Raw genomic sequence first — 21,509 nt, 5'->3', positions numbered from 1 at the left:
TACACGTGAAAGTGCAATTGGCCATTTAATGAATAAGTTACACGGAGGGTGACGGCTCCTGGACGCCCACACGGGCAGGGAGCTTCACGGCGTCTGTGGTCAGCAGCTGCGGCGTCTTCGCCGTCGGCAGCGTCTTACGGCAGCGTCTTCACCGTCGGCAGCGTCTTTACCGTCGGCAACGCCCCTCGTGCCGCACGGCCTCCCCAGGGGCTCGCGGCGCGGGCAGCGACATCCGCGGCTCTGCCGCAGCCGCAGCAGCAGCGAGCAAGACGCTCGCAGTGAAACGACGTAGCACGCGACATATCGCGATATATCGCGACATCGCACGGTACAGAACGATATAATATTGAGCGATATAGCACAAGACATCACCATTTCGCACGAAACATTGACGCATATATCACAAAATACCCCACAGTATAAAGCGATATACCGCGATATAACACGATGTACCGTATATCGCGATATAACACGATGTACTGTATATCGAGATATAACACGATGTACTGTATATAACACGATGTACTGTATATAGCAAAATGTACTGTATATCGTGAGAACACGATGTACTGTATATCGTGATATATCGCGATATAACACGGTGTACTGTATATCGTGATATATCGCGGCGACCCCGTGGAGACGGGGTTAGCCGCGCGGGCCGTGACGTCACGCGACCTCTGACCCCACGGCGCCACACGTGGTTACTGTACGCGCCACCACGTGCCTCTCCGTCTCCCCTCGCTCCCCGTGTGACTCCCTCCCCGCGTCTCCCCGCGTCTCTCTCATTCTCCCTGCGTCTTGCTCGTCTCCATGGAGTCTCGCCTCCGATACTCGGGCTCCGCGTGGCTCAGGCCGCGCCTCGTCCTCTCCGTGCTGAGCGGCCGCAGCGTGACCATCAGCGCCGTGAGGGCGCGGGGCTCCGAGCCGGGGCTAGCGGGTGAGGAGGTGGAGGAGGGAGTGAGATCCCGAGCGTGAGACTCCGCAGAGACACTGGGATACGTGGGCCCCACTGTGGCCAGACGTTATCTCCCGCGTCTGGTATTCAGGAGATCGTTGGTTCGACCGTGACGCCTGTTGTATATTTGTAGTTTGCGTGTCTCTCTGCCCGTGATCGCGTGTAATTTTCTCCGAGTCCTCCGATTGTTTACTCCACATTTAGAATCAACATCACGCATTTAGAGTATTTGGCTGTTATAAATGTCCACGTCGTGAGCCACTTTGTTGAGCTGTCATTTGTGGCCAGGTCGCCTCTGAAAGAGCTACAGAGCTCGGTGGGCCTTACCTGGTAAAATAAAAAAATGCTTTTGAGAAGTTGTAACTCAGCAGGGTTGCCACTGCCACGAGTGAATTAACTTCCCCGTGTTTTTCTCCAGATTTTGAAGTCAGTCTCATTCGATTGCTGGACAAGATCACAAACGGCTCCCGCATCGACATCAACGAGACAGGTGGGCTGGAGTCGCCTTCGTGATAATCATCGCCATCATTGTCAGCCATGGTCTATCCACTTCTGAATGAAGGCCTCCCCAAGCTGTCGGCATCTGCATGTTCTGTATGTTGAACTTATTTTGCACCGTACGTAGCCAGCAGTGCTTACCGCTCCACCTCCTCGGTGGACGCCCCGTTGTACCATCCTCGGCCGCCATTCCGTTGTTAGTCTTCACCATCGTCCCGTGCAGCCGTGGTGCGTCCCGCCCAAGCCCCGCAATTCGCGTCTCTCGAGTTTGGGTGACGTCATTAACCCCGTGCACTGTCAATCATCCACCAGTTCCTCGCGTCTTTATATAATTCTGAGCGCGTTGTTTATCCGTGCTTTGCGCACTCTTTAGGTTTTTGTTCTCTGTTTTCATTCGTCACCCACGTTCCTAAACTGCATACGCTTGTGTGTGGAGAGCGGTAGTGTAGTGGTTAGTGCTGAAATATGCTACGAACTCGGTGACCAGAGTTTTATTCCCACTCACGGCCAACACCAGTGACGATTATCTGAGCCGGTTCTAGGCCTCCCCTAGGTCGACTCAGCCGCAAATGAGTACCCGGTGCGATGTGTAAACATTGCCACTGGGGAGACAAAGGCAGTCGGGCGTGGTGCTGGCCACCCACCCCCTCGTGTGCCGTACCGGCCTTCATAGGTACTCGCTAACAACACTTGCCCCAACAGTATTTTAAGGCTATACGGGGGAATCTTTGTCTTTGTGTAGGCACGATGTTGCGCTTCCATCCCGGGTTGCTGTGGGGTGGCCCCGTGGAGCACGAGTGTCCGGCCTCACGCAGCGTCGGCTACTTCCTGGAGGCGCTGCTCTGCCTGGCGCCGTTTTGCAAGACGCCACTGAGAGCCTCGCTAGCGGGCGCAACCAGTGGCACGCACGACCCCTCCGTGCGTCACACGCACAGAAGCACACACACGCACGCGCAAAACAACAGCCGCCAATCGTATCAAATCTAGGTGCACTTTCAGTCAATGTGAAGCGTCGAAGGCTTCAAATTTGACTGGGAGATGCACACCTGCGCTCCCCCACTGTGGTGTGTTTTACCGCCTGGCGCTCTGCTCGTGAGCATTTGCTCCTCTGTGGTTGTTGGAGGGCGACTTCCTCCCAATTGTTCAGTAGCATTTGTCTCGAGCCTCCTCCACAGAGGCTGATCTTGACATCGCTGGTACTAGCCATCGCCAATTCCACTCAGTGCCACATTCTCCTGTACCACATCAGCCCATCTCTTCTCGTGGTGTGACGTCACCACTTCGGTGCGCATGTTGTCGTGATGTCGCCGTGTGGTGTGACGTCGATGTGTGTGGTGTCATGACGTCGCCCACCTCTCCCATGTAGGTGGATGTGATCAAGGCCACGGCGCTGCCTCTGCTCCGCCGGTTCGGGATTGGGGAGGTCGGACTGGATCTGCAGGTAAACGAGGCCACGTTGTGGTGCACAGCGCGAACACAACACCTGGGTTCGATTCCCATATCAGGCACCGTTCTGTGTGCAGTTTATATGTTCTCACCTTGTACTGTGTGAGTGAGTGTGTCGCTCAGTGCTCATGGCTCCCCACGTGTGTCACTCCGTGTGTGTCGCTCCCCGTGTGTAGGTGCTGCGGAGGGGTATGGCCCCGGGAGGTGGGGGGTTGGTGCTGTTCTGCTGCCCTGTGCGGCGCCACCTCAAGCCCCTGCAGCTCACGCAGCCGGGGAAGATCAAGCGCATCCGCGGAGTGGCGTATCCTGCTCACCCACCAGCACTCACCACCAGCACTCACCAGTCAGCACTCACCAGCCAACACTCACCAGTATCAATCACCAGCGAGTCCTCACCACCACTCACCAGCCAGCACTAGCCACCACCACCACCACTCACCATCCAGCACTAACCACCATCACCGCTCACCACCACTGCCCACCACCACCACTCACCAGCTAGCACTCACCAGCACCACTCACCAGCCAGCACTAACCACCACCACTGCTCACGACCATCGCTCACCACCACCACTAACCAGCCAGCACTCACCAGCCAACACTCACCAGTACCACTCACCAACCAGTGTTTACCAGCACTACTCACCAGCCAGCACTAACAACCACCACCACCACTCCCAAACCAGCACTATCCACCACCGCTAACCACCACCACTCACCGTCTGTTGTTAGCGAGGTTAACTTCCTTAGCGTGCGCCACAGCTTCGGCACGCGGGTGTCTCCCCAAGTGTCCAACCGCCTGGTGGAGGCGGCACGCGGAGTCCTCAACCGCTTCCTACCCGACATCTACATCCACACGGACCACCGCAAGGGGGCACAGGCGGGGAGGCAAGACCCTCAGTCACACACACGGCCGCCAGCACCACCCCGACCGCCTCCCAGTCACACACACCGGCGCCAGCACCACCCCGACCGCCTCCCAGTCACACACACGGGCGCCAGCACCACCCCGACCGCCTCCCAGTCACACACACGGCCGCCAGCACCACCCCGACCGCCTCCCAGTCACACACACGGCCGCCAGCACCACCCCGACAGCCTCCCAGTCACACACACGGCCGCCAGCACCACCCCGACCGCCTCCCAGTCACACACACAGGTACCAGCACCACCCCGTCCGCCTCCCAGTCACACACACAGGTGCCAGCACCACCCCGACCGCCTCCCAGTCACACACACAGGTGCCAGCACCACCCCGTCCGCCTCCCAGTCACACACACAGGTGCCAGCACCACCCCGACCGCCTCCACAGGTGCCAGGCGGTGATGCGTCCCAGCGGTAGCGTGTTCGCCGCTCCTTGTAGAGGTTCGTGGTTCAACTCCGGCAGGCCATCTCGGTTATTACTGCAGATGGATTAACCGTAAAATACCGTTTGCCGTCTTAATTCGCATTGGACGTGAAAGAGCCCGTGGCATCATTCATGTCCTCCTGGACATCTGTGAGAAAAGAGCTTTGTAGCTCATCGGATTCCTCCAGTATACATAAATATTTGAGGAGGCCATTGTGTGCCGGTGTCATGAAAAATAACACCGGAAATTAGTCAATTGGGATGACGAAACATCGCCCCCCCCCCCCCCTTACTACTGCGAAAACTTGGAAAAGCCCTTCCGGCAAAGGCTTTCTTGAGCATGGCGGTGACGGCACGGCTCCGCTCCCTCAGGTCGCCGGGGTTCGGGATCTCGCTCGTCGCCGAAACCACAGAGGGGTGTTTCCTGAGTGCGGAGTCAACCTCCACTCCGGGGGGCGAAGGCCCCCCCAGCATCCCGGAGGACCTGGGCGGGGACTGCGCCCGGCTGCTGCTGGAAGAGATCTACAGGGTGAGTGGCGGCGTCGCTCCTCCTGCGCATCACCCGGGGCTCCACAAACAGTGTGAGGTATCGCCGCGACAGTGACCTCGGTGAATGCCCCTGGCGCGGGTTCTCAGTCGTGGCTTGGCCTCGGGGTGGAGCTACTTGGCCGCTTCCAGAGGGGCGTGGGTGGCTCAGCCATGGCTCGGGCTCCGGCTCCTGCTCAGATACAGTCATACCTCGGTATATGACCGCTTTAGAATACGTCAAATTTGGTATACGTCGTGTTTTGACGAGAAAAAAATGTCTTGGGATACGACGTCTTGCTTGGGATACGATGTGCTTGCTAGAACTTGTATGGATCGGGATGAGTCACCGCGTACCCGCGTATACTCCGTTCCTCACCACCATCCTCGTAGGCTGTTGATTTTATTTATTTATGCATTTATTTTAATTTATGTATGCATTTTAGTAATAAGTAGTGTCTAAATTATTTTATACAACCCCATTAATGTATAATATGCCATATAAAATATCGTTTCTTATACTCTGGAACGGATTATTTCCTTTGCCTTTATTTCTTATGGAAAAAATTCGTTTGGTATACGTCATTTTCCGTATAAGTCCTACCTTCTGGAACAAATTAACGACGTATACCGAGGTACCACTGTATTAGGAAACCACTGGAGCTACGCACTTTTGAATCTGATTAGTTTGTCGTCGTTCCCCCGCACCTTTGGTGAGCACGGTTGGCTACGTACGGTTCGAAATAAGTTCAGCATACTTAAGTACAGACAGCTCATGAGAAGCATGAGTGTGCCTGGGACCAGGCTCAGAGCTGGCTCAGAGCCGGCTCAAGTGCATAGCTTTCAGCCAGCTCGCTTGAGCCAGAGGTGAGCCTTGATGAAGAATGTGGATCTCAAGAACTGGTGTGACCCTCCACGGAGCCGTCGCTGAAGCCTTCGTCTCTGACTGAACAATCGTTGCTGCTGCCACACAGAGCAGACACGTGGCCTGAGATGCAATCCTGCTTCTGTTGCTGCACTCACGCAGGGTGCAGCACCGAGCTCCTGCCTCACTGCACTCCACAGAATTCACCGATTCACTCCAGTCACTCACTCACCGGTGGCCGCTCGCCCCATCGCGACTACCATGGTTGCCGTTCCCCTATCTTTCACCCATTGATTCCTCCACCTGTCTTGAGAACTCGGTCTATCAGATACTGTTTTATCTCATCCACACACGACAGCTCACAACAACAACACTCACCCACTCGCCCTCTCACCACACTGCAGGTTACAACAACAAAGACAAAAATCCCCCGTATAGCCTTGACATACTGTTGGGGCAAGGGCGGTATAAGCGAGCACCTATGAAGGGGGTGGGTGGCCAGCTCCACGCCCGGCTGCCTTTGTCTCGCGAGTGGCGATGTTTACACACACTGAACCAGGTACTCATTTGATGCCGTGTCGACCTAGAAGAGGCCCAGGACTGGTTCAGATAATCGCCACTGTTGGCCGTAAGTGCGCTAACTGCGACATCACCCACTCACTCGCCACACTAAAGTTCAGCTGATTTCTCTTTCTCCTGCTTCCCTCACACTGCTCCACTCGGGAATTCCCTCTGCCATAATCACAATCATTGTCTCTTTCCCCCCCTCCTTCCCCAATGATAACCTTGCTCAGTAGAAGAAACGCGTTAACTTTTCGTAATTATAACTTTCAAAAGTTCTCAACGCATTTCTCAATAACACCGTGGGGGGGCCTTGAAAGAAAAAATTATAATCGGCGACGTTTTGAGCAATGGCCCTTCTTCATAGCACAGAGAGGCGGGGGGGGTAGAGAGGTGATGGCGCATGGGTGATAAGAGTCGGAGACTGCACGAGTTTATGCCCGGGGGGGCCCTGTTGAGAAGTGTATTTTTAAAATGTTATGGGATCCCAGTTATATAAGGCGCCACTGGCAACGCCACATCAACAAATTAACGTATTGGCGGTGCACTGGCGGTGCACTGGCGGAGCACTGGCGGAGCACTGGCGGTGCACTGGCGGTGCACTGGCGGTGCACTGGCGGTGCACTGGCGGTGCACTGGCGGTGCACTGGCGGTGCACTGGCGGTGCACTGGCGGTGCACTGGCGGTGCACTGGCGGTGCTCGGTATAAAAAAATAAAATACAAATTTTCGGAAAAAAATATTTTCTTTCCCGCGATTCGTAACCCCGGTCAGATAATCCTGCGGGGTGGTGCATCAAAATCAGTTCCCACAATGTCGAGTCAGTCGGAAGACAAACGTTACGTGAGCGGCTGAACACGAAGCTTCACAGTCTGTTGCCGTATAGCAGCATCCAGCCTGATAACGATTGGCTGCTCCATGCTCCATAGGCAGATTTGACTCCTTGTGCCCTGACTTGGTCGGACGGTTCCTCGATTTTAACAGACCCAAATCACTGGTAAATTGATAAACAGATTTGCTGATTAAAATTTAGATTTCAGACTGTTTTATGAGGACTGGTGTGTTATTCTGCAACGGTGTACTGCCAATTCCAATACACTTTGTGAACAACGTTGGTATTGCTGGGTGGCGCTTACCGTTTGACATTTTGTGGCCTTTGGGTCCTGGCTCGGCATCTGTGTTTTGAAAAAAAGAATGCACCTTTGGTGTGAGGAGACCACGATGAATGTTGTTGCCTGGGAGAGGGAGCATAAAGCATCATCGCATTTGGATGCACTTCAGCGGCCGTTTGGAACACTCTTCCGATATTAGGAAGTCGTAGGAGCTATGCATTTTTATTTTATTGAGGCAATGCGCGGGCCCATTAGATCGCATTGTGATGAACGTACACACGGTCAACATGAACTAAACCGGTTATAAAAAGCAGGGGAAAGAAAGATGGGAAACGAACCCACTGCCTCAAGGAACTATGCACTTTTTAATCATCTAGATTGCAAACTTATTTTGAACTGATTTTTTTGTTTAGTTTGTTGTCCTTCCCCCACGCACCTCCGATGATCACGGTTGGCTACGTACGACGAGAAAGAAGTTCAACATATACATACGCACTTACAACTTGACGACGATCTTTAACGTGACGATGTGACTGTGTCGTGTTTAGGGTGGGTGTGTGGACTCGACCAATCAGAGTCTGGCGCTCCTATTCATGGCCCTGGGCCAGCAGGATGTGTCAAAGCTCCTTCTGGGTCCTCTCTCTCCACACACGTGAGTGTGCACACACAAATCAGAATATTTATACTGGAGGAATCCGGTGAGCTATAAATATATTTTTCACAGACATCTAGTATTCACAGATGTCCAACACCGAGATCCCCTCCACATGGCCTACACCAGGCTGGTGGAGGCCAGTCCTGGTTAAGCGAAGCGTGTGTTGCGCAGCCATGTCACAAAGGCGCCATGTTTCACAGACGGCTGTAAGTCTTCCAGTTGGGGGGCCATGTTGCTAAGTGCAATCCACGTTGAGTGCTTTGCTAAGCCGTTCGAATTCGAGTAGGCCATTGCGTGTAGGCGTCGCGGTCAAAAGTTTGCCAAATTCGAAAAATGCCACTGGAATTGACTCAATCGAGATCACAAACACAGCAGCAGAAACATTGCCCCCCCCCGCCCCCAGGACCCTTCTGAAAAACAGCCTTGGGACTCCATGTGGCTTTCCTGGGTCAACAAGCTGGGTACACGATGGCCCATTCGTTTCGAATGACATCGCGGTATCTTTTTAACGTCCACCGCGAGCGAAGCGGATGGCGTGACGGAATAATTTTTATGGTCAATCTGTGAGACTATGACCGCAGTATTAACGAGGGCGGCCCAGCAGGTTTAGATCGCTAACCTCTGCAACGAGCGCGGAGAACGCCCTCCCCCCCCCTCCGAAACGGGTTGGTGCCGGCCGTTTAAAACCGCGCGCGTGCTGCGCCCCCATCTCTCCGTTCCCTTCCGGCAGAGTCGGGTTCCTCCGCCACCTGCGGGACTACTTCTCCGTCACGTTCAAGCTGGAGCCGCGCGCGGTCGAGGAGGGAGACAAGAAGGGAGGCGACAAGGTCCTGCTCACGTGCGTCGGCATCGGCTTCTCCAACCTCAGCAAGACGGTCTCTTAAAGAGCCTGAGCTGGCCTGAGCCAGCTTGCACCAGAACTCTGTTGACTGTCAGATTAAATTCTCCAGGGCGGCCGGTTGGCAGCGCAGTGGTGACGTGCCTCACGGCTCGCGTGCGTCGGCATCGGCTTCTCCAACCTCAGCAAGACGGTCTCTTAAAGAGCCTGAGCTGGCCTGAGCCAGCTTGCACCAGAACTCTGTTGACTGTCAGATTAAATTCTCCAGGGCGGCCGGTTGGCAGCGCAGTGGTGACGTGCCTCACGGCAAGAAAGCGCGCCTGGGTTTTAGAATCAGAATATTTATTTATAGGAATCCAATGAGCTATGAAGCTCTATTTTGCAATGTCCAGTAAGGGCAAGTCAGAACGTTACATTAACAAACAAAACAGAAACACGATAGGAGTGCAAAGTATTAGAAAGGTAAGCAAAATCACAAAAAAATCTACAAAATTGAACCATTTTTATTTTATCAGGTAAGTCCTACTGAGTTTTTAGCTTTTCAAAAGTGATAGCTCAACGAAGTGACTTATGTGAGAACTTATAGCAGCCAAATCATCTAAATCTAAACGCGTGTTTCTAAATGTGGACGGAAAAACCAGAGGACCCGGAGAAAAAATCCACGTGACCACGGGGAGAAAGAGACACGCAAACTCCAAATATATAGCAGCAGGCATCAGGGTGGGGATCGAACCCCCAACCTGCATACCAGACAAGGAAGATAACATGCCACCGTGGTGCCCCTTAAATAAAAAATTAAGTATATAAGTACAAATGTCATATGTACATCAGTTTCCAAGCTTGGGAAAGGCTGCAAAATGGCAAAACGAGTCCCAGACCACACCAAGACAGCACGCAGCCCCTCAATATAATTTTACATTCAAATGTAACTATCAATACGTGGCTAAGGATCAAAGTTACAAATCACATTGGCAAATATGGCTGTATCCAGCACTAATCTTTTGCTTCAGAATATTTTTTTAAGATTTCTGATGTGAAGGGAGCAAACAAGGTTGTTCCAAAACGTTGTGCTGCAACTTCAAAGGCTTTGTCACGTATTCCAATTGTTATTCTTGGGATAGATAAAAGGAATTAGATGGACGTCTTGGATTTGACAATGGAGTTAATGAATTAGCTCAGCAGAGCACAGATTTGCCAGTTAGGATTTTATTGGATTTACAGGGTCCAACGTAGGTTTATTTTTGCATCAAGTGATGTTGAGATTGGATTTTAAGTACAGATCACAATGGTGGGTTCTGTATGGTACATACAGTGGAAATCGAAAGAGCAGAATGATGAAGTGGGTTTAGTCTGTTTCGTCATTCATTAGCTGATCTGTACGCAGTGTCAGCAGTCAAAACTCCACGCCTTTTTGTATGGAGCTTGTGTATTCTCCCCGTTCTGTGTGGGTTTCCTCCAAAAACATTTTTTTACTGGCATTGGCCAAACATCCCAATGCTAAAAAAATACTTGAAAATTACTCTTTTGGGATCACACAACAGCAGCATTACCAATTTATTGCCAACACTTGGCAGCACCTTCCTGAAAAATGATCTTGAGACTCGGTGAATCAAAATGTACCTCGGGCTCCCAGCATGCGCGTCCAGCCCCATGTGTGAATGCGAGGGGTGCTGTCAGAATTGTCAAGGTTGCGCATGATGTGTTTTCACATGATGTGTTTACGCGTTTTTCTTACACCCAAAAGCCACACTGGTAGCGTCGAACTTCAGCATCGTTGATTGAACACGAGCAACACTGGGCCAGTTTTGACATTTGGTGTTTCATTAGTAGCCAGGTTTGCTTGAGCCATTGTTTTAATAAAAGCAAATATCTGGACTGGTTTCGACATTTAGTGTCTCGTCAACAGGTCAGGCTCGTGTGAAACAATTATGGTGAACTGCCAGAAGTTTATAGGCAAAGACCGTCTCTGTGGGGTATGGGTGCTAGTCTGACACAAAGTGCAACTGCATAATTATGTAATGCATAACAAGATAATATCGGCGTCGCTGTGGAGAAGATGAATAACGCCACGGGCAGAGGGGAGACGCCACCCCCTCATCTGCGCGGTCTTCGGCGCGAGGGTCCAACAGCAGCAGTTGGGGCGCCGTGCTGCGCCTTCGACTCGCCGAGCGAGAATTGTAATAAAGCTGTTTGCTTTCTTACACTTGCTTGGTGTTTGTTGGTACCGGCTGTAAATGTGGTTGGTGGTGGTTGTATGGGAAGCGGTAGTGTAGTGGTTCGCGCTGCGCTGCGCTGCGCTACGAACCCGGCGACCCGAGTTCGATTCCAGCGATTTCTTGTAGATCTGAACCGGTCCTGGGCCGAGTACCGAGTGTGATGTGTTACCATTGGTTATGGTGATGATGATGATGGAGTCTGTGCGTGTTAGGCCAGACGAGGATGCCCGCACCCTTCCCTGTCTTGTTCAACTGCCGCGCTGGGAGGGGGATCGAACATCCACTCTCAAGTCCATTGCGCTGTCAGCATTCCACCACAAGCAGCTCCCTTCATATATTATTTATTTTATTTTTTCTATATATAAGGGAAATTTGTGAATGTGTCTGTTCGAAATGTTTAGCATACTTCTCGACATGCAACAAACTTGAAATTTGGCATGTGGGGAGTATCCAGACTGTACACAATGCAAAAAGTATAAAAATTGACTTTTGTATTGGGGGGGGGGGGGGCGCAATAATGGATATGCTGTATTTTGCACGGCAAGTGAGCAGAGACGTCCCATCTGTGATGTCACCCGCATGCAGCAGCGTTACGCAATGTGCCTGCTGACGTCACCCCCCCAACCCTCCGCGTCGGCCGTGTATTAATCCAAGACAATAATCCAAGTCTCGGGCGAAGCCGGGTAGTAAAGCTAGTTTATGAATAAATAAATACATTTCATTCGTTATGTCTTGCTATATATGTGTATGCAGCAACTATATATCTATGAAGAACAAATATCTAAAAATATATTTGCAATATAAAGTTCGTGAGAAAAACCGATAACCGGTTTGTCTTTGATTGACAAACCGGTAACCGGTTTTTTAATCGGTTACCGGAAATGGAAGAGGCGACCCCAGGGGAGGAGCCAGGCTCGTCACCACGTGCCACGACCGCGCATCACGTGACGGCGAGCAATGGCGGCGCCCATAAGCTTCCACGCTGAGCAAAACGAAGGGTGAGAGGCAGAGGCACACTCAAGACTCCCACACTCGCATTCATAGAGACAACTCGAACTCGTAGAGACACACTGAGACACAAAAAAACAAAGACCCCCGTATAGCCTTAACAGACTGTAGGGGCAAGTTCTGTTAGCGAGTACCTATGAAGGCCGGAAAAGTACACAAGGGGGTGGGTGGCCAGCACCACGCCCGACCGCCTTTGTCTCCCCAGTGGCGATGTTTACACACCACACCAGGTACTCATTTGAGGCTGAGTCGACCTAGGTGAGGCCCAGGACCGGTTCAGATAATCGTCACTGGTGTTGACCATGAGCGGGAATCAAACCCGGGTCGCCAGGCTCATAGCGCAGCGCGCTAACCGCTACACTACCGCTCCCACACACTGAGACATTCGTAGAGACACGCACATCGATCCACTCACACTCATAGATCCACCGTCTCTCGTAAAGACAAAAAATCCGCGTATAGCTTAATCTGACTGTTGGGGCAAGTGCTGTTAGCGAGCACTTTTGAAGACCGGCACGGTCCACGAGGTGGGTGGGAATCGAACCCGGATCGACAGTTTCGTACGCAGCGCGTTAACCGCTGCACTACCGCTCCCCATAGACTCACACCCATTGAGGCACCGTCTCTCGTGGAGAAACTCATAAAGACACGCTGACTCGTAGAGGCATTGTCGTGGAGAAACACACTCATAGACACTCAGAGAGAGAGAGTACTCAGAGACAGTAAGATCCCCCGCATAAACTTAACGGACTGTTGGGACGAGTGCTGTTAGCGAGCACCTATAAAGGCCAACACGGTACACGAGGTGTTGGCTGCCCAGCACCACGCCCGACCGCCTTTGTCTCCCCAGTGGCGATTAGTTTACACACCGCACCAGATACTCGTTTTGAGTCTGAGTCGACCTAGGGGCGGCCCAGAACCGGCTCTGGACCGGCTCAGATACTCGTCACTGGTGTTGGCCGTGAGCTGGAATCGAACTTGGGTCGCTGCACCCCACATTAACACGCACTCATCGAGACGCACTGGTTCTTATGCCCTTGCGCTTGTCATTTTTTGTTGACCCAGGTCTGTATTGCCAGATGAGAGTTCTCACCTGGTAAACTCGGTGTGTGTCTGTGGTGTGTGCTCTTGGGCAGCTGTGAGGTTTGCGCAGAGGCCCTCGCCAAGTACCGCTGCCCGTGCTGCTTGCTGCGCTCCTGCAGGTGAGAGTGGCGCCGCGACGCCGGTGCCCTCGTAGGAGGAGCCCGATGGAGGGGCCAGCTGCCTTCGTGAACCCATTCGCGGCCACGTGTGTGGCAGAGGAGGTTGGGAGCGGTAACTTCGCGGTTAGCGAGCAACGCTACGAACCCGGCGACCTGAGTTCGATTCCCGCTCACGGCCAACACCAGTGACGATTATCTGTATATGTATTGGTCCTGGGCCTCCTGGGCCTCCCTTCAGTCGACTCAGCCTCAAATTAGTCCTTGGTGCGGTGTGTAAAAACATCACCACTGGGGAGACAAAGGCAGCCGGGCATGGTGCTGGCCACCCACCCCCTTGTGTGCCGTTCCGGCATTCATGCTCGCTAACAGCACTTACAATCTACACCAGGGGTCCTCAAACTTTTTAAACAGGGGGCCAGTTCACTGTCCCTCAGACCGTTGGAGGGCCGGACTATAGTTAAAAAAAACTATGAACAAATTCCTATGCACACTGCATATATCTTATTTTGAAGTGAAGAAACAAAACGGGAACAAATACAATATTTGAAATGAAGAACAAGTAACGTTAAATCAACAAACTTGCCAGTATTTCAATGGGAACTATGGGCCTGCTTTTGGCTAATGAGATGTTCAATGTCCGGTTCCATATTTGTCACTGCTAGTCGTAACAAGTGATGCAAGTGTGCATCCGTTAGTCTAGATCTGGTTGGAGATTTCAAATGTTTCATTCTGGAAAAAGTCTGTTCACAGACATAAGTGCTGCCAAAGATGGTTGCCATTTTGAGTGCATGGTTCCTGAGATGAGGATATGTCTCAGAGGGGAGAGATGCATAGAAATTATGAAGGCTGCTTGACTTGAATGCGTCTTTCAGAGAGTCACAATTCTGCAGTTCAGCCAGTTCCATTTGGTAAATTGTATCCACATTTTCAATGTCAATAGAAAATGGGTTACGGAAAAGCTGTATGTCCTGTTCATGGAGATGAAGCTCTTTAAATCTAAATTGGAACTCCTTTTGCAATTTTTCCAGTGAATCCACACATGTTTTGTTTGGGAATGCAACCAATGGTTTTTCCGCTAACAGATTTTGAGTTGTGGGGAGATGGCAGAAGTTTTCCTCCTTCACTTGTTTGATGAGGAGGCCTAATTTTACTTCAAATGCTTTGACATGTGATTGCATATCACAGATGAGCTTCCCCTTTCCTTGAAGTTGCACATTGAAACTGTTGAGTAGCTCTGTTACATCTGTGCCATTTCCATTCTGCATCATTGAGCTCTGGTACTTATTTGTTTTTTGAAAGCAGAAAAGCTGTAATCTGTGGAAGTAAGTCATAGAAACGTTTCAAAACTCTCCCTCGACTCAGCCAACGGAATTCTGTGTGGTACAGAACATCTTCATAGTCAACATTTAGCTCAGACAGAAATTCCTGAAATTGTCTGGTTTAGTGCATGAGCTCTAATGAAGTTAACACAAGATACCACAATTTTCATAACAGAGTCCCACTTCAGTAATTTACTACACAGCGCTTGTTGGTGGATGAGGCAGTGTATGGCTATTGGATGAGAATGGTTATATTTGTCCATCTCTTGGTTAATGAGAGCAATTACTCCTTTATTAGACCCCACCATGCTAGGAGCACCATCAGTTGTCACACTGGCTAGTTTAGCCCAGTTCAGCTCCAAACCATTCACAGTTTGGCAAACCTTTTAATAGATATCCTCTCCTGTAGTTGTTCCTTTGATGCTTTTCAGTGCAGCAAGCTCTTCTGTGACTTCGAAATAGTCATTCGTCCCACGAATAAAAAATTAGAAGTTGTGCAGAATCACGAACATCATTGCTTTCGTCGAGTGCCAAGGAAAAATAGGAAAGTTTTTTTGTGGAGTTTTGCAAATGCTGATGCAAATTGTCTCCCATTTCTTCAATCCTCCGTGTAATTGTAGGTCCTGAAAGACTCACTGTACTAAATAAATCGGCCTTCTCTGGACACATCTCTTTGGCAACAGAAAGAAGGCATTCTTTAACAAATTCTCCCTCCACGAATGGTCCTGCAGTGCACGCTATTAGCTTGGCAACTTGAAAACTTGCTCGCAGTGATGAAATATTTAGCTGCTTCTGCTTCACAAAGTATTTTGCTGAGTTAATGTATTTTTCAGTTTTAATATTTTATCTTTTCTCACTTCTCCGACCAAACAATCATATTTATCTTTATGTTGAGTTTCATAGTGTCGACGTAAATTGTATTCTTTGAACACAGACACTATATTCTGGCATATCAGACACACAGCTCTTTCCTTGTACTGCATGAAAAAGTAATCATAAGTCCACTGTTCTTTGAATATCCTACACTCCGAGTCAATTTTTCTCTTTCTTGACATCATTGTTTCCTAGGGAGTCAAAATTGCTATTAGTAAAATACCAATATATACACAGCACTACAAAAACAATACACCAGCAATAACTTTTCCCACACAGAGACATACAGACTGCACTGCCCATCAATGCAGTCTGATTGGGGAAACTCCGCTTTTACCCCAGGCTCACACTGGTGCGGGTGCCATTAAAAAGTTAATTACACCTGCAGTTTTGTTCACAGATCGCAGTGCGATCTGCGAACTCGCATAGGAATCTGATCGCATGGGGGAGAAGACCCATGCGATCCGATTCCACTGCAGGAAAAAAGAAGGCACATGTGCCTTTTTTCTTCCGAATCTAATGCAAGTTCAGCCATACAAGCATATGGCTGAACTCGCACTGCTCAGAGATCGCAACAGTATGAACCGGGGCTTACACAACATACAACATATAACCTCATGCAACTGAATAGAAATCAGAATATAAATGCACTTACTGTCATTTATATTGGGTTTCCTACTCCTCGGCTGTCTGTCACTGACCAGCACGGGAAAACAGCAGGCAGGCCCTCAAGAGATCAGAGATCACTCTGTTATTACCCCTCTATCATTTACTCAGCGGTGCGTGTGCTGGGGATCTACATCCCCAGCACACAGGAATATCACTGGGAGTGGAGCCGAGGGGCAAGTGAGGGAGCTGAGGGAGGGAGAGCCAGTCAAGCACAGCCAGGGGAGGGCTGGCAGCCTTAGGCCTGGGGGGCAATTCCAGTCAATTGGCCCATTGAACCATTCACCAGCGCAGCCCAATGAGTGCCCACCGCCGCAGCTCAATCAGTGCCCACCGCCGCAGCTCAATCAGTGCTCACCAGCGCAGCCAAATCAGTGCTCGCCACCGCAGCCCAATCAGTGCCCACCACCGCAGCCCAATGAGTGCTCACCAGCGCAGCCCAATTAGTGCTCACAAGCGCAGCCCAATTAGCGACCATGGGCCGGATAAATATCCTCGGCGGGCCGCATGTGGCCCGCGGGCCGTAGTTTGAGGACCCCTGATCTACACCATCTGAAACCTCATTTGCCAGTAAAAAATATGATAATTGTTTTTTTACCATTTTATCTGGCAACAAAACTGTCACCTTTTTTACAAAGAGTCATGTTTGCATAGACCACAATACCTGCAGTCATAATGCAAACAAAAAACATAACTCTGATAATGTATGCACTGTCCTTAAAGTTGATTGGTCCACACCTGAGACAGCTTTCCTTAGAGCCTTGTCTCACATGGTGTTGGACCACATGACGCCAAAAGGCGCACAACTCAAAGACAATGCACCATCAGAGTATGAGAGCTCGGGGTAAACATTTACACCATTGGAACCTCATTTGCCAGTAAAAAATATGATAATTGTTTTTTTACCCGTTTATCTGGCAACAAAAAAGGGTAAAAAAAACAATTATCACTTTCAATCTGTTAAAGTTTATACGGGGGATCTTTGTCTTTGTATGTCTTTCCCTCCTATTCCGCCACATCCATTCACATGGTGTCTTTCTGGCGCTCGCCCTTCATAAAATGCAGAGACCACAAGCTTGGCTAACAATGCCTCTTTATTCACACCAACGCCCCTTTCCCTTTATTCACACCACCAACAACACCACAACTTCAGTTTCATTTATTAGGTACTAGCTTTACTACCCGGCTTCGCCCGGGACTTGGATTCACCACGCCCGGCCGCCTTTGTCTCTCCAGTGGCGATGTGCACACACCACACCAGTTACTCGTTTGAGGCTGAGTCGACCTAGGGGAGGCCCAGGACCAGTTCGAATAATCGTCACCGGTGGTGGCCATGAGTGGGAATCGAACTCGGGTCGCCGGGTTCATAGCGCAGCGCGCTAACCACTACACTACCACTACCCCCCCACACACACACGCGTCCATAGGTATACATACACGCGCTTGCTGCAGACACACGCAACTTTCAGGGTGCGTACGGCAGTAAACGACAAAAAAAAAACTAATGCTGGGCGCAGAACGCCTTAGACCTGCAACACATTTGTATGGCACTTTACTCGCGGAGGGTTGGGGGGGGAATGCGTGACATGAGCAAGCAAACTGCGTAACGCTTCCGCATGTGAGTAACATGACAGAGATGTGACGTCACAGCTCACTTGCCGTGCAAAATATATCCATTATTGCCGCCCCCCCCTTCCCCCCCCCCCCCAAAAAAAGAAAAGTATATTTCTATAATTTTTGCATGGTGTACAGTCTGGAAAGTACCCACATGCCAAATTTCAAGTTTGTTCCATGTCGGCAAGTATGCTAAACATTTTGAACAGACACACATTCACACATTTCCCTTTTATATATATAGATAACCCTGTGAGCCATGCGGCTCTTGACTCGGGTGCAACCGCAACAAACAATAACATGAACAAGAAACATCTTAAAGTGACTACACGCAACAGAAAAATCTAGGAAAAACAGCAAAAGTCTTCCAGAAAAAACACCGTATTTCAACGTTGTGTGCAAAAATCCCAGTGGGATGCAAGTCAAACAATAACCATATGACAATTTAGATTAAAGTTATCAGGCTAACTCTTTACTACAACAAACAAACATGGTTAAACCAAAACGTTTTAAAAATCAGCAAAATAAAGCTATAAAAACAATGTAACAGTGATCATAGGAACTGATTCAAATTTATCAAATAAACGATATACATAACATGTACGACCAAACTTTGAAGCCATAGCTGGCTGCATGAGTCACTCCATAACAGCAGGAGTATCAGTAGCAGTATCAAAAAATTTCAACACACCTTTACAGATCAGTACACTATAATCAAAACTCAAAATCATACTTTGCAGCGGTCATCCGGAACGATACATTTGATTTCAGGCCATTCTGAATAGCAGTGGCAGCTAGGGTGTCCAACTCCTCTAGAGCAGTTTTGAGTGAAGATCTCACAGGTAGTGATCAAAGTTGCAGTTTATTGGCGATAGCATTCCAGACCCCGTGGGCATCAATAGAAAGGGCCCTTCAGTACAGTGATACCTCAGTTCACGAACGCTTCTGTTCACGAACAACTCGGTTCACGAACAGAAAAGTTCATAAAAATATGCTCCGGTTCACGAACTCCGCTTCGGTTCACGAACAGGAGCCGCGGCCATTTTAATGCTATGGTCGTGACTTCCTGTAGGAAGATCGTGGAGAGAAGAAGAGACACAGAAAGAAGTACTGTGAGTACTGTGAAGACACTTTCAGTGACTTTTTGCTTTTTGGTGTGCTTTTTAGCACATACAGTACTGTACTGTACAATACTGTACTTACTGTATTGTACAGTTCACCCGTTTGAGTGCTTACTGAAGTCATCTCAAGCAAGGTTAGTGTTCTCTCTTTATACATTACAATACTGTACAGTACTAATGTGTATTGTAATTTGTTTCATATTTTTGTGGTTCAAAAACCAAAAAAAAAGGTCAGAACGGATTAACCGGATTTACATTGAACCCTATGGGAAAATGTGCCTCGGTTCACGACCAATTCGGTTCGCGACCAGAGTCAGTTCACGAATTAAGTTCGTGAACCGAGGTATCACTGTTTTTGTACAGCAATAAGGAATGTGCAGCTGGTAAATGAGCGAAGACCTTAGGTCACATTTGTTCTTCGAAACAGTGAGGAGATCCAGCAGGTAGTCTGCTGATTTTTTTGTAAGTACATCATGACTAAATAAGATCTGATGCGCAAGCCGTTGATCATTAAGAGAAGTTAATCCAATGTAGAGATCGCAGTGGTGGGTCCTATATGGGCAGTTCAATGCACATCTTAAGGCCGAGTGATAAATTGAGCCAAGCTTCTTCAGTATAGTACTTGGGGCTGATTTATATACGACTAGCGGTTAGTACCCGGCGTTGCCCGGGCGAAAAAGGCAGACACATGTAGTTACACACGCAAATCCATTGATACACACACATAGAGTTACACGCACAAATGGACTCACACATACATACATAGACTGAACAACAACAACCGCCATTCGCCACTAAGTGGCGGTGATGTCACAACAACGCTTGTGCCAGGCTATGTGCACCTTGAGGCCACGTGAAGTGTCGAACGCCCACTGGAAAGAGGTCACGGGGCAAACCCAGATGGCACAGGTCGACTGACTGAGACGACTGGCTGATGCACCACCTGTGGCCCCTACTGTGGCAACTTTCTGTGCTTTAGCCACCCGGCGCTCCGCTCGTTGTTGTGAGCGTCGCTCCTCCGCCCTCCGTTGTTGTTGGAGGGTGACTGCCTCCAACTGGCCAGTAGCGTCCTTCAGGAGCCTGCTCCACAGTGGCCGATCTTGACACGGCTGGTACCAGTCATCCGCAAGTGGTCTCAGCTCCAAGTCCTCCTGTAGCACATCACTCCATGTCTTCACCAGCCCGTGCCGCGCCCGTTTAGCCCCCTCGATCCGGCGGAACAAAAGCTGTTTAGGCATGCGGTGGCTGGCCATGCAGGCTACATGACTCAGGCAATGCAGCCTTGCCTGCCGGAGGTCACCGATGGGACTTTGTCCACATCTTTCAAGGATTTGTGAGCTCCTCACACAATGCAGCCTGGTTAAACCCAGGATGGATCGTAGGCAGGCCAGCCTAAATGTTTCTAACCGGCGAAGATGTTCCATTAGGGGGGTCCAAGTTTCGCAAGCGTAGAGAAGGGAGGGAATAACCGTGGCCGAGAAGAACTGAAGCTTCGTGCGGAGTGATAGAGCAGGTAGCTTCCACACAGCGTTACGCAGCCAATGAAAAGATACTGCAGCTCGACTGATTCGGAGTGAGTCCTCTGCTGTTAAACCGGAGCCGGTCATTAGCACACTGCCCAGGGAAACTCTCCACTGTCTCCACAACTGCCCCATCACCAATTGGGAGTTGTGGGGGTGGAGTGTCCGATGGTTCAAAATAGCCAGGCAGGTGCTTAGCTTTGGTTGGGCTGATGGTAAGGCCCCACCTGTTGGTGGCAAGCTCCAGGTTCAGCAGCAGCACTTCGAACGCCTTCTCCGAGTGAGCAGCCATTAGCATATCATCGGCATACATAACGTGGTTGAGCAACAGGGAGCCATCCCTTGACCGCACCCGGGCATCGATCAGCCTCCCATTGTATCTGTAGCAGATGGGAATTCTTCCGGTACAGGCATTGAAGGCTCGACGAACTACGTGGTCCAATGTTGGAGCCAGAGGACATCCCTGTTGCACCCCAAGGTGTACAGGGAATGGCTCTGACTCACGGCCACGTAGTTAAGACGCGGGGCCGCTCACCATCATGAAGGTCCTTAAGGATGGCGATGAGTGGGTTCGGGACTCGGAAAGCACGAAGAGCAACCCAGAGGCCAGGCCTACTGATGGTATCATAGGCCTTGAGCAGGTTAATAAAGCACACGCATGGACTAAGATGCACACATGGACCTACAGACACGCAAAGAAATTGAATTACACTGACTAACATGGAGGCATGCACACACAGCGACTAACACACACACATATGGACTGACATACAGAAACACATCGACTTACAGACACACACACATATGGACTCACACACACATAGACATGCACTTGAGATACGCACACATGGAGTTACACACACATATCGACGTACACACATACAGCGACACACACACATACGTAGAGTGACACACACATTGCCGTACACACACATACACATGTGGACTGTCACACAGACATCCACTTGAGATATACACACATGGAGTTGCACACACATATATGGACGTACACACATACAGCGACTCACACACACACACCGACTCGCACACAGCAATACGTGGACTAAAACACACATTGACGTAAAGACACATGTACTTACACACACACACATATGGACTAAGACACACACACATGAACTTACACATACATAGACTGACACACACA

General features: G+C 50.1%; 2 protein-coding genes across 2 annotated transcripts in view; both read left to right on the top strand.

Moving 5' to 3' along the window:
• The first annotated feature begins 649 nt into the window (after window positions 1-649).
• Window positions 650-11,006, top strand: RCL1 (RNA terminal phosphate cyclase like 1). The gene is made up of 9 exons (XM_078615369.1): window positions 650-940; window positions 1,377-1,448; window positions 2,199-2,374; window positions 2,823-2,897; window positions 3,079-3,203; window positions 3,665-3,790; window positions 4,623-4,779; window positions 7,861-7,964; window positions 8,698-11,006. The coding sequence occupies exons 1-9, from the start codon at window positions 814-816 to the stop codon at window positions 8,849-8,851; spliced, it is 1,116 nt and encodes a 371-aa protein (XP_078471495.1). The 5' UTR covers window positions 650-813; the 3' UTR covers window positions 8,852-11,006.
• A 735-nt stretch (window positions 11,007-11,741) lies between these two features.
• Window positions 11,742-21,509, top strand: part of ZNHIT6 (zinc finger HIT-type containing 6) — a 35,711-nt gene continuing 25,943 nt past the window's right edge. Inside the window, exons 1-2 of the mRNA XM_078615370.1 lie at window positions 11,742-12,019; window positions 13,166-13,231. Of these exons, the coding sequence (XP_078471496.1) occupies window positions 11,979-12,019; window positions 13,166-13,231 (107 nt within the window). The 5' untranslated portion in view covers window positions 11,742-11,978. The remainder of the gene's footprint in view (window positions 12,020-13,165; window positions 13,232-21,509) is intronic.

The sequence above is a fragment of the Lampetra planeri genome, chromosome 47 (genome assembly GCF_965212315.1).
Source record: "Lampetra planeri chromosome 47, kcLamPlan1.2.h2, whole genome shotgun sequence".
NCBI lineage: Eukaryota > Metazoa > Chordata > Hyperoartia > Petromyzontiformes > Petromyzontidae > Lampetra > Lampetra planeri.
Note: the sequence above shows the minus strand (reverse complement) of the source record. Positions and strands in the feature narration are given on the sequence as shown.

Excerpts from the sequence above, each read along its gene's own strand:
- RCL1 (XM_078615369.1), top strand. The coding sequence starts at position 814 with ATGGAGTCTCGCCTCCGATACTCGGGCTCCGCGTGGCTCAGGCCGCGC. Across the intron at positions 941-1,376 it reads CTCCGAGCCGGGGCTAGCGG|ATTTTGAAGTCAGTCTCATT; the intron begins GTGAGGAGGTGG and ends GTTTTTCTCCAG. Across the intron at positions 2,898-3,078 it reads AGGTCGGACTGGATCTGCAG|GTGCTGCGGAGGGGTATGGC; the intron begins GTAAACGAGGCC and ends CCCCGTGTGTAG.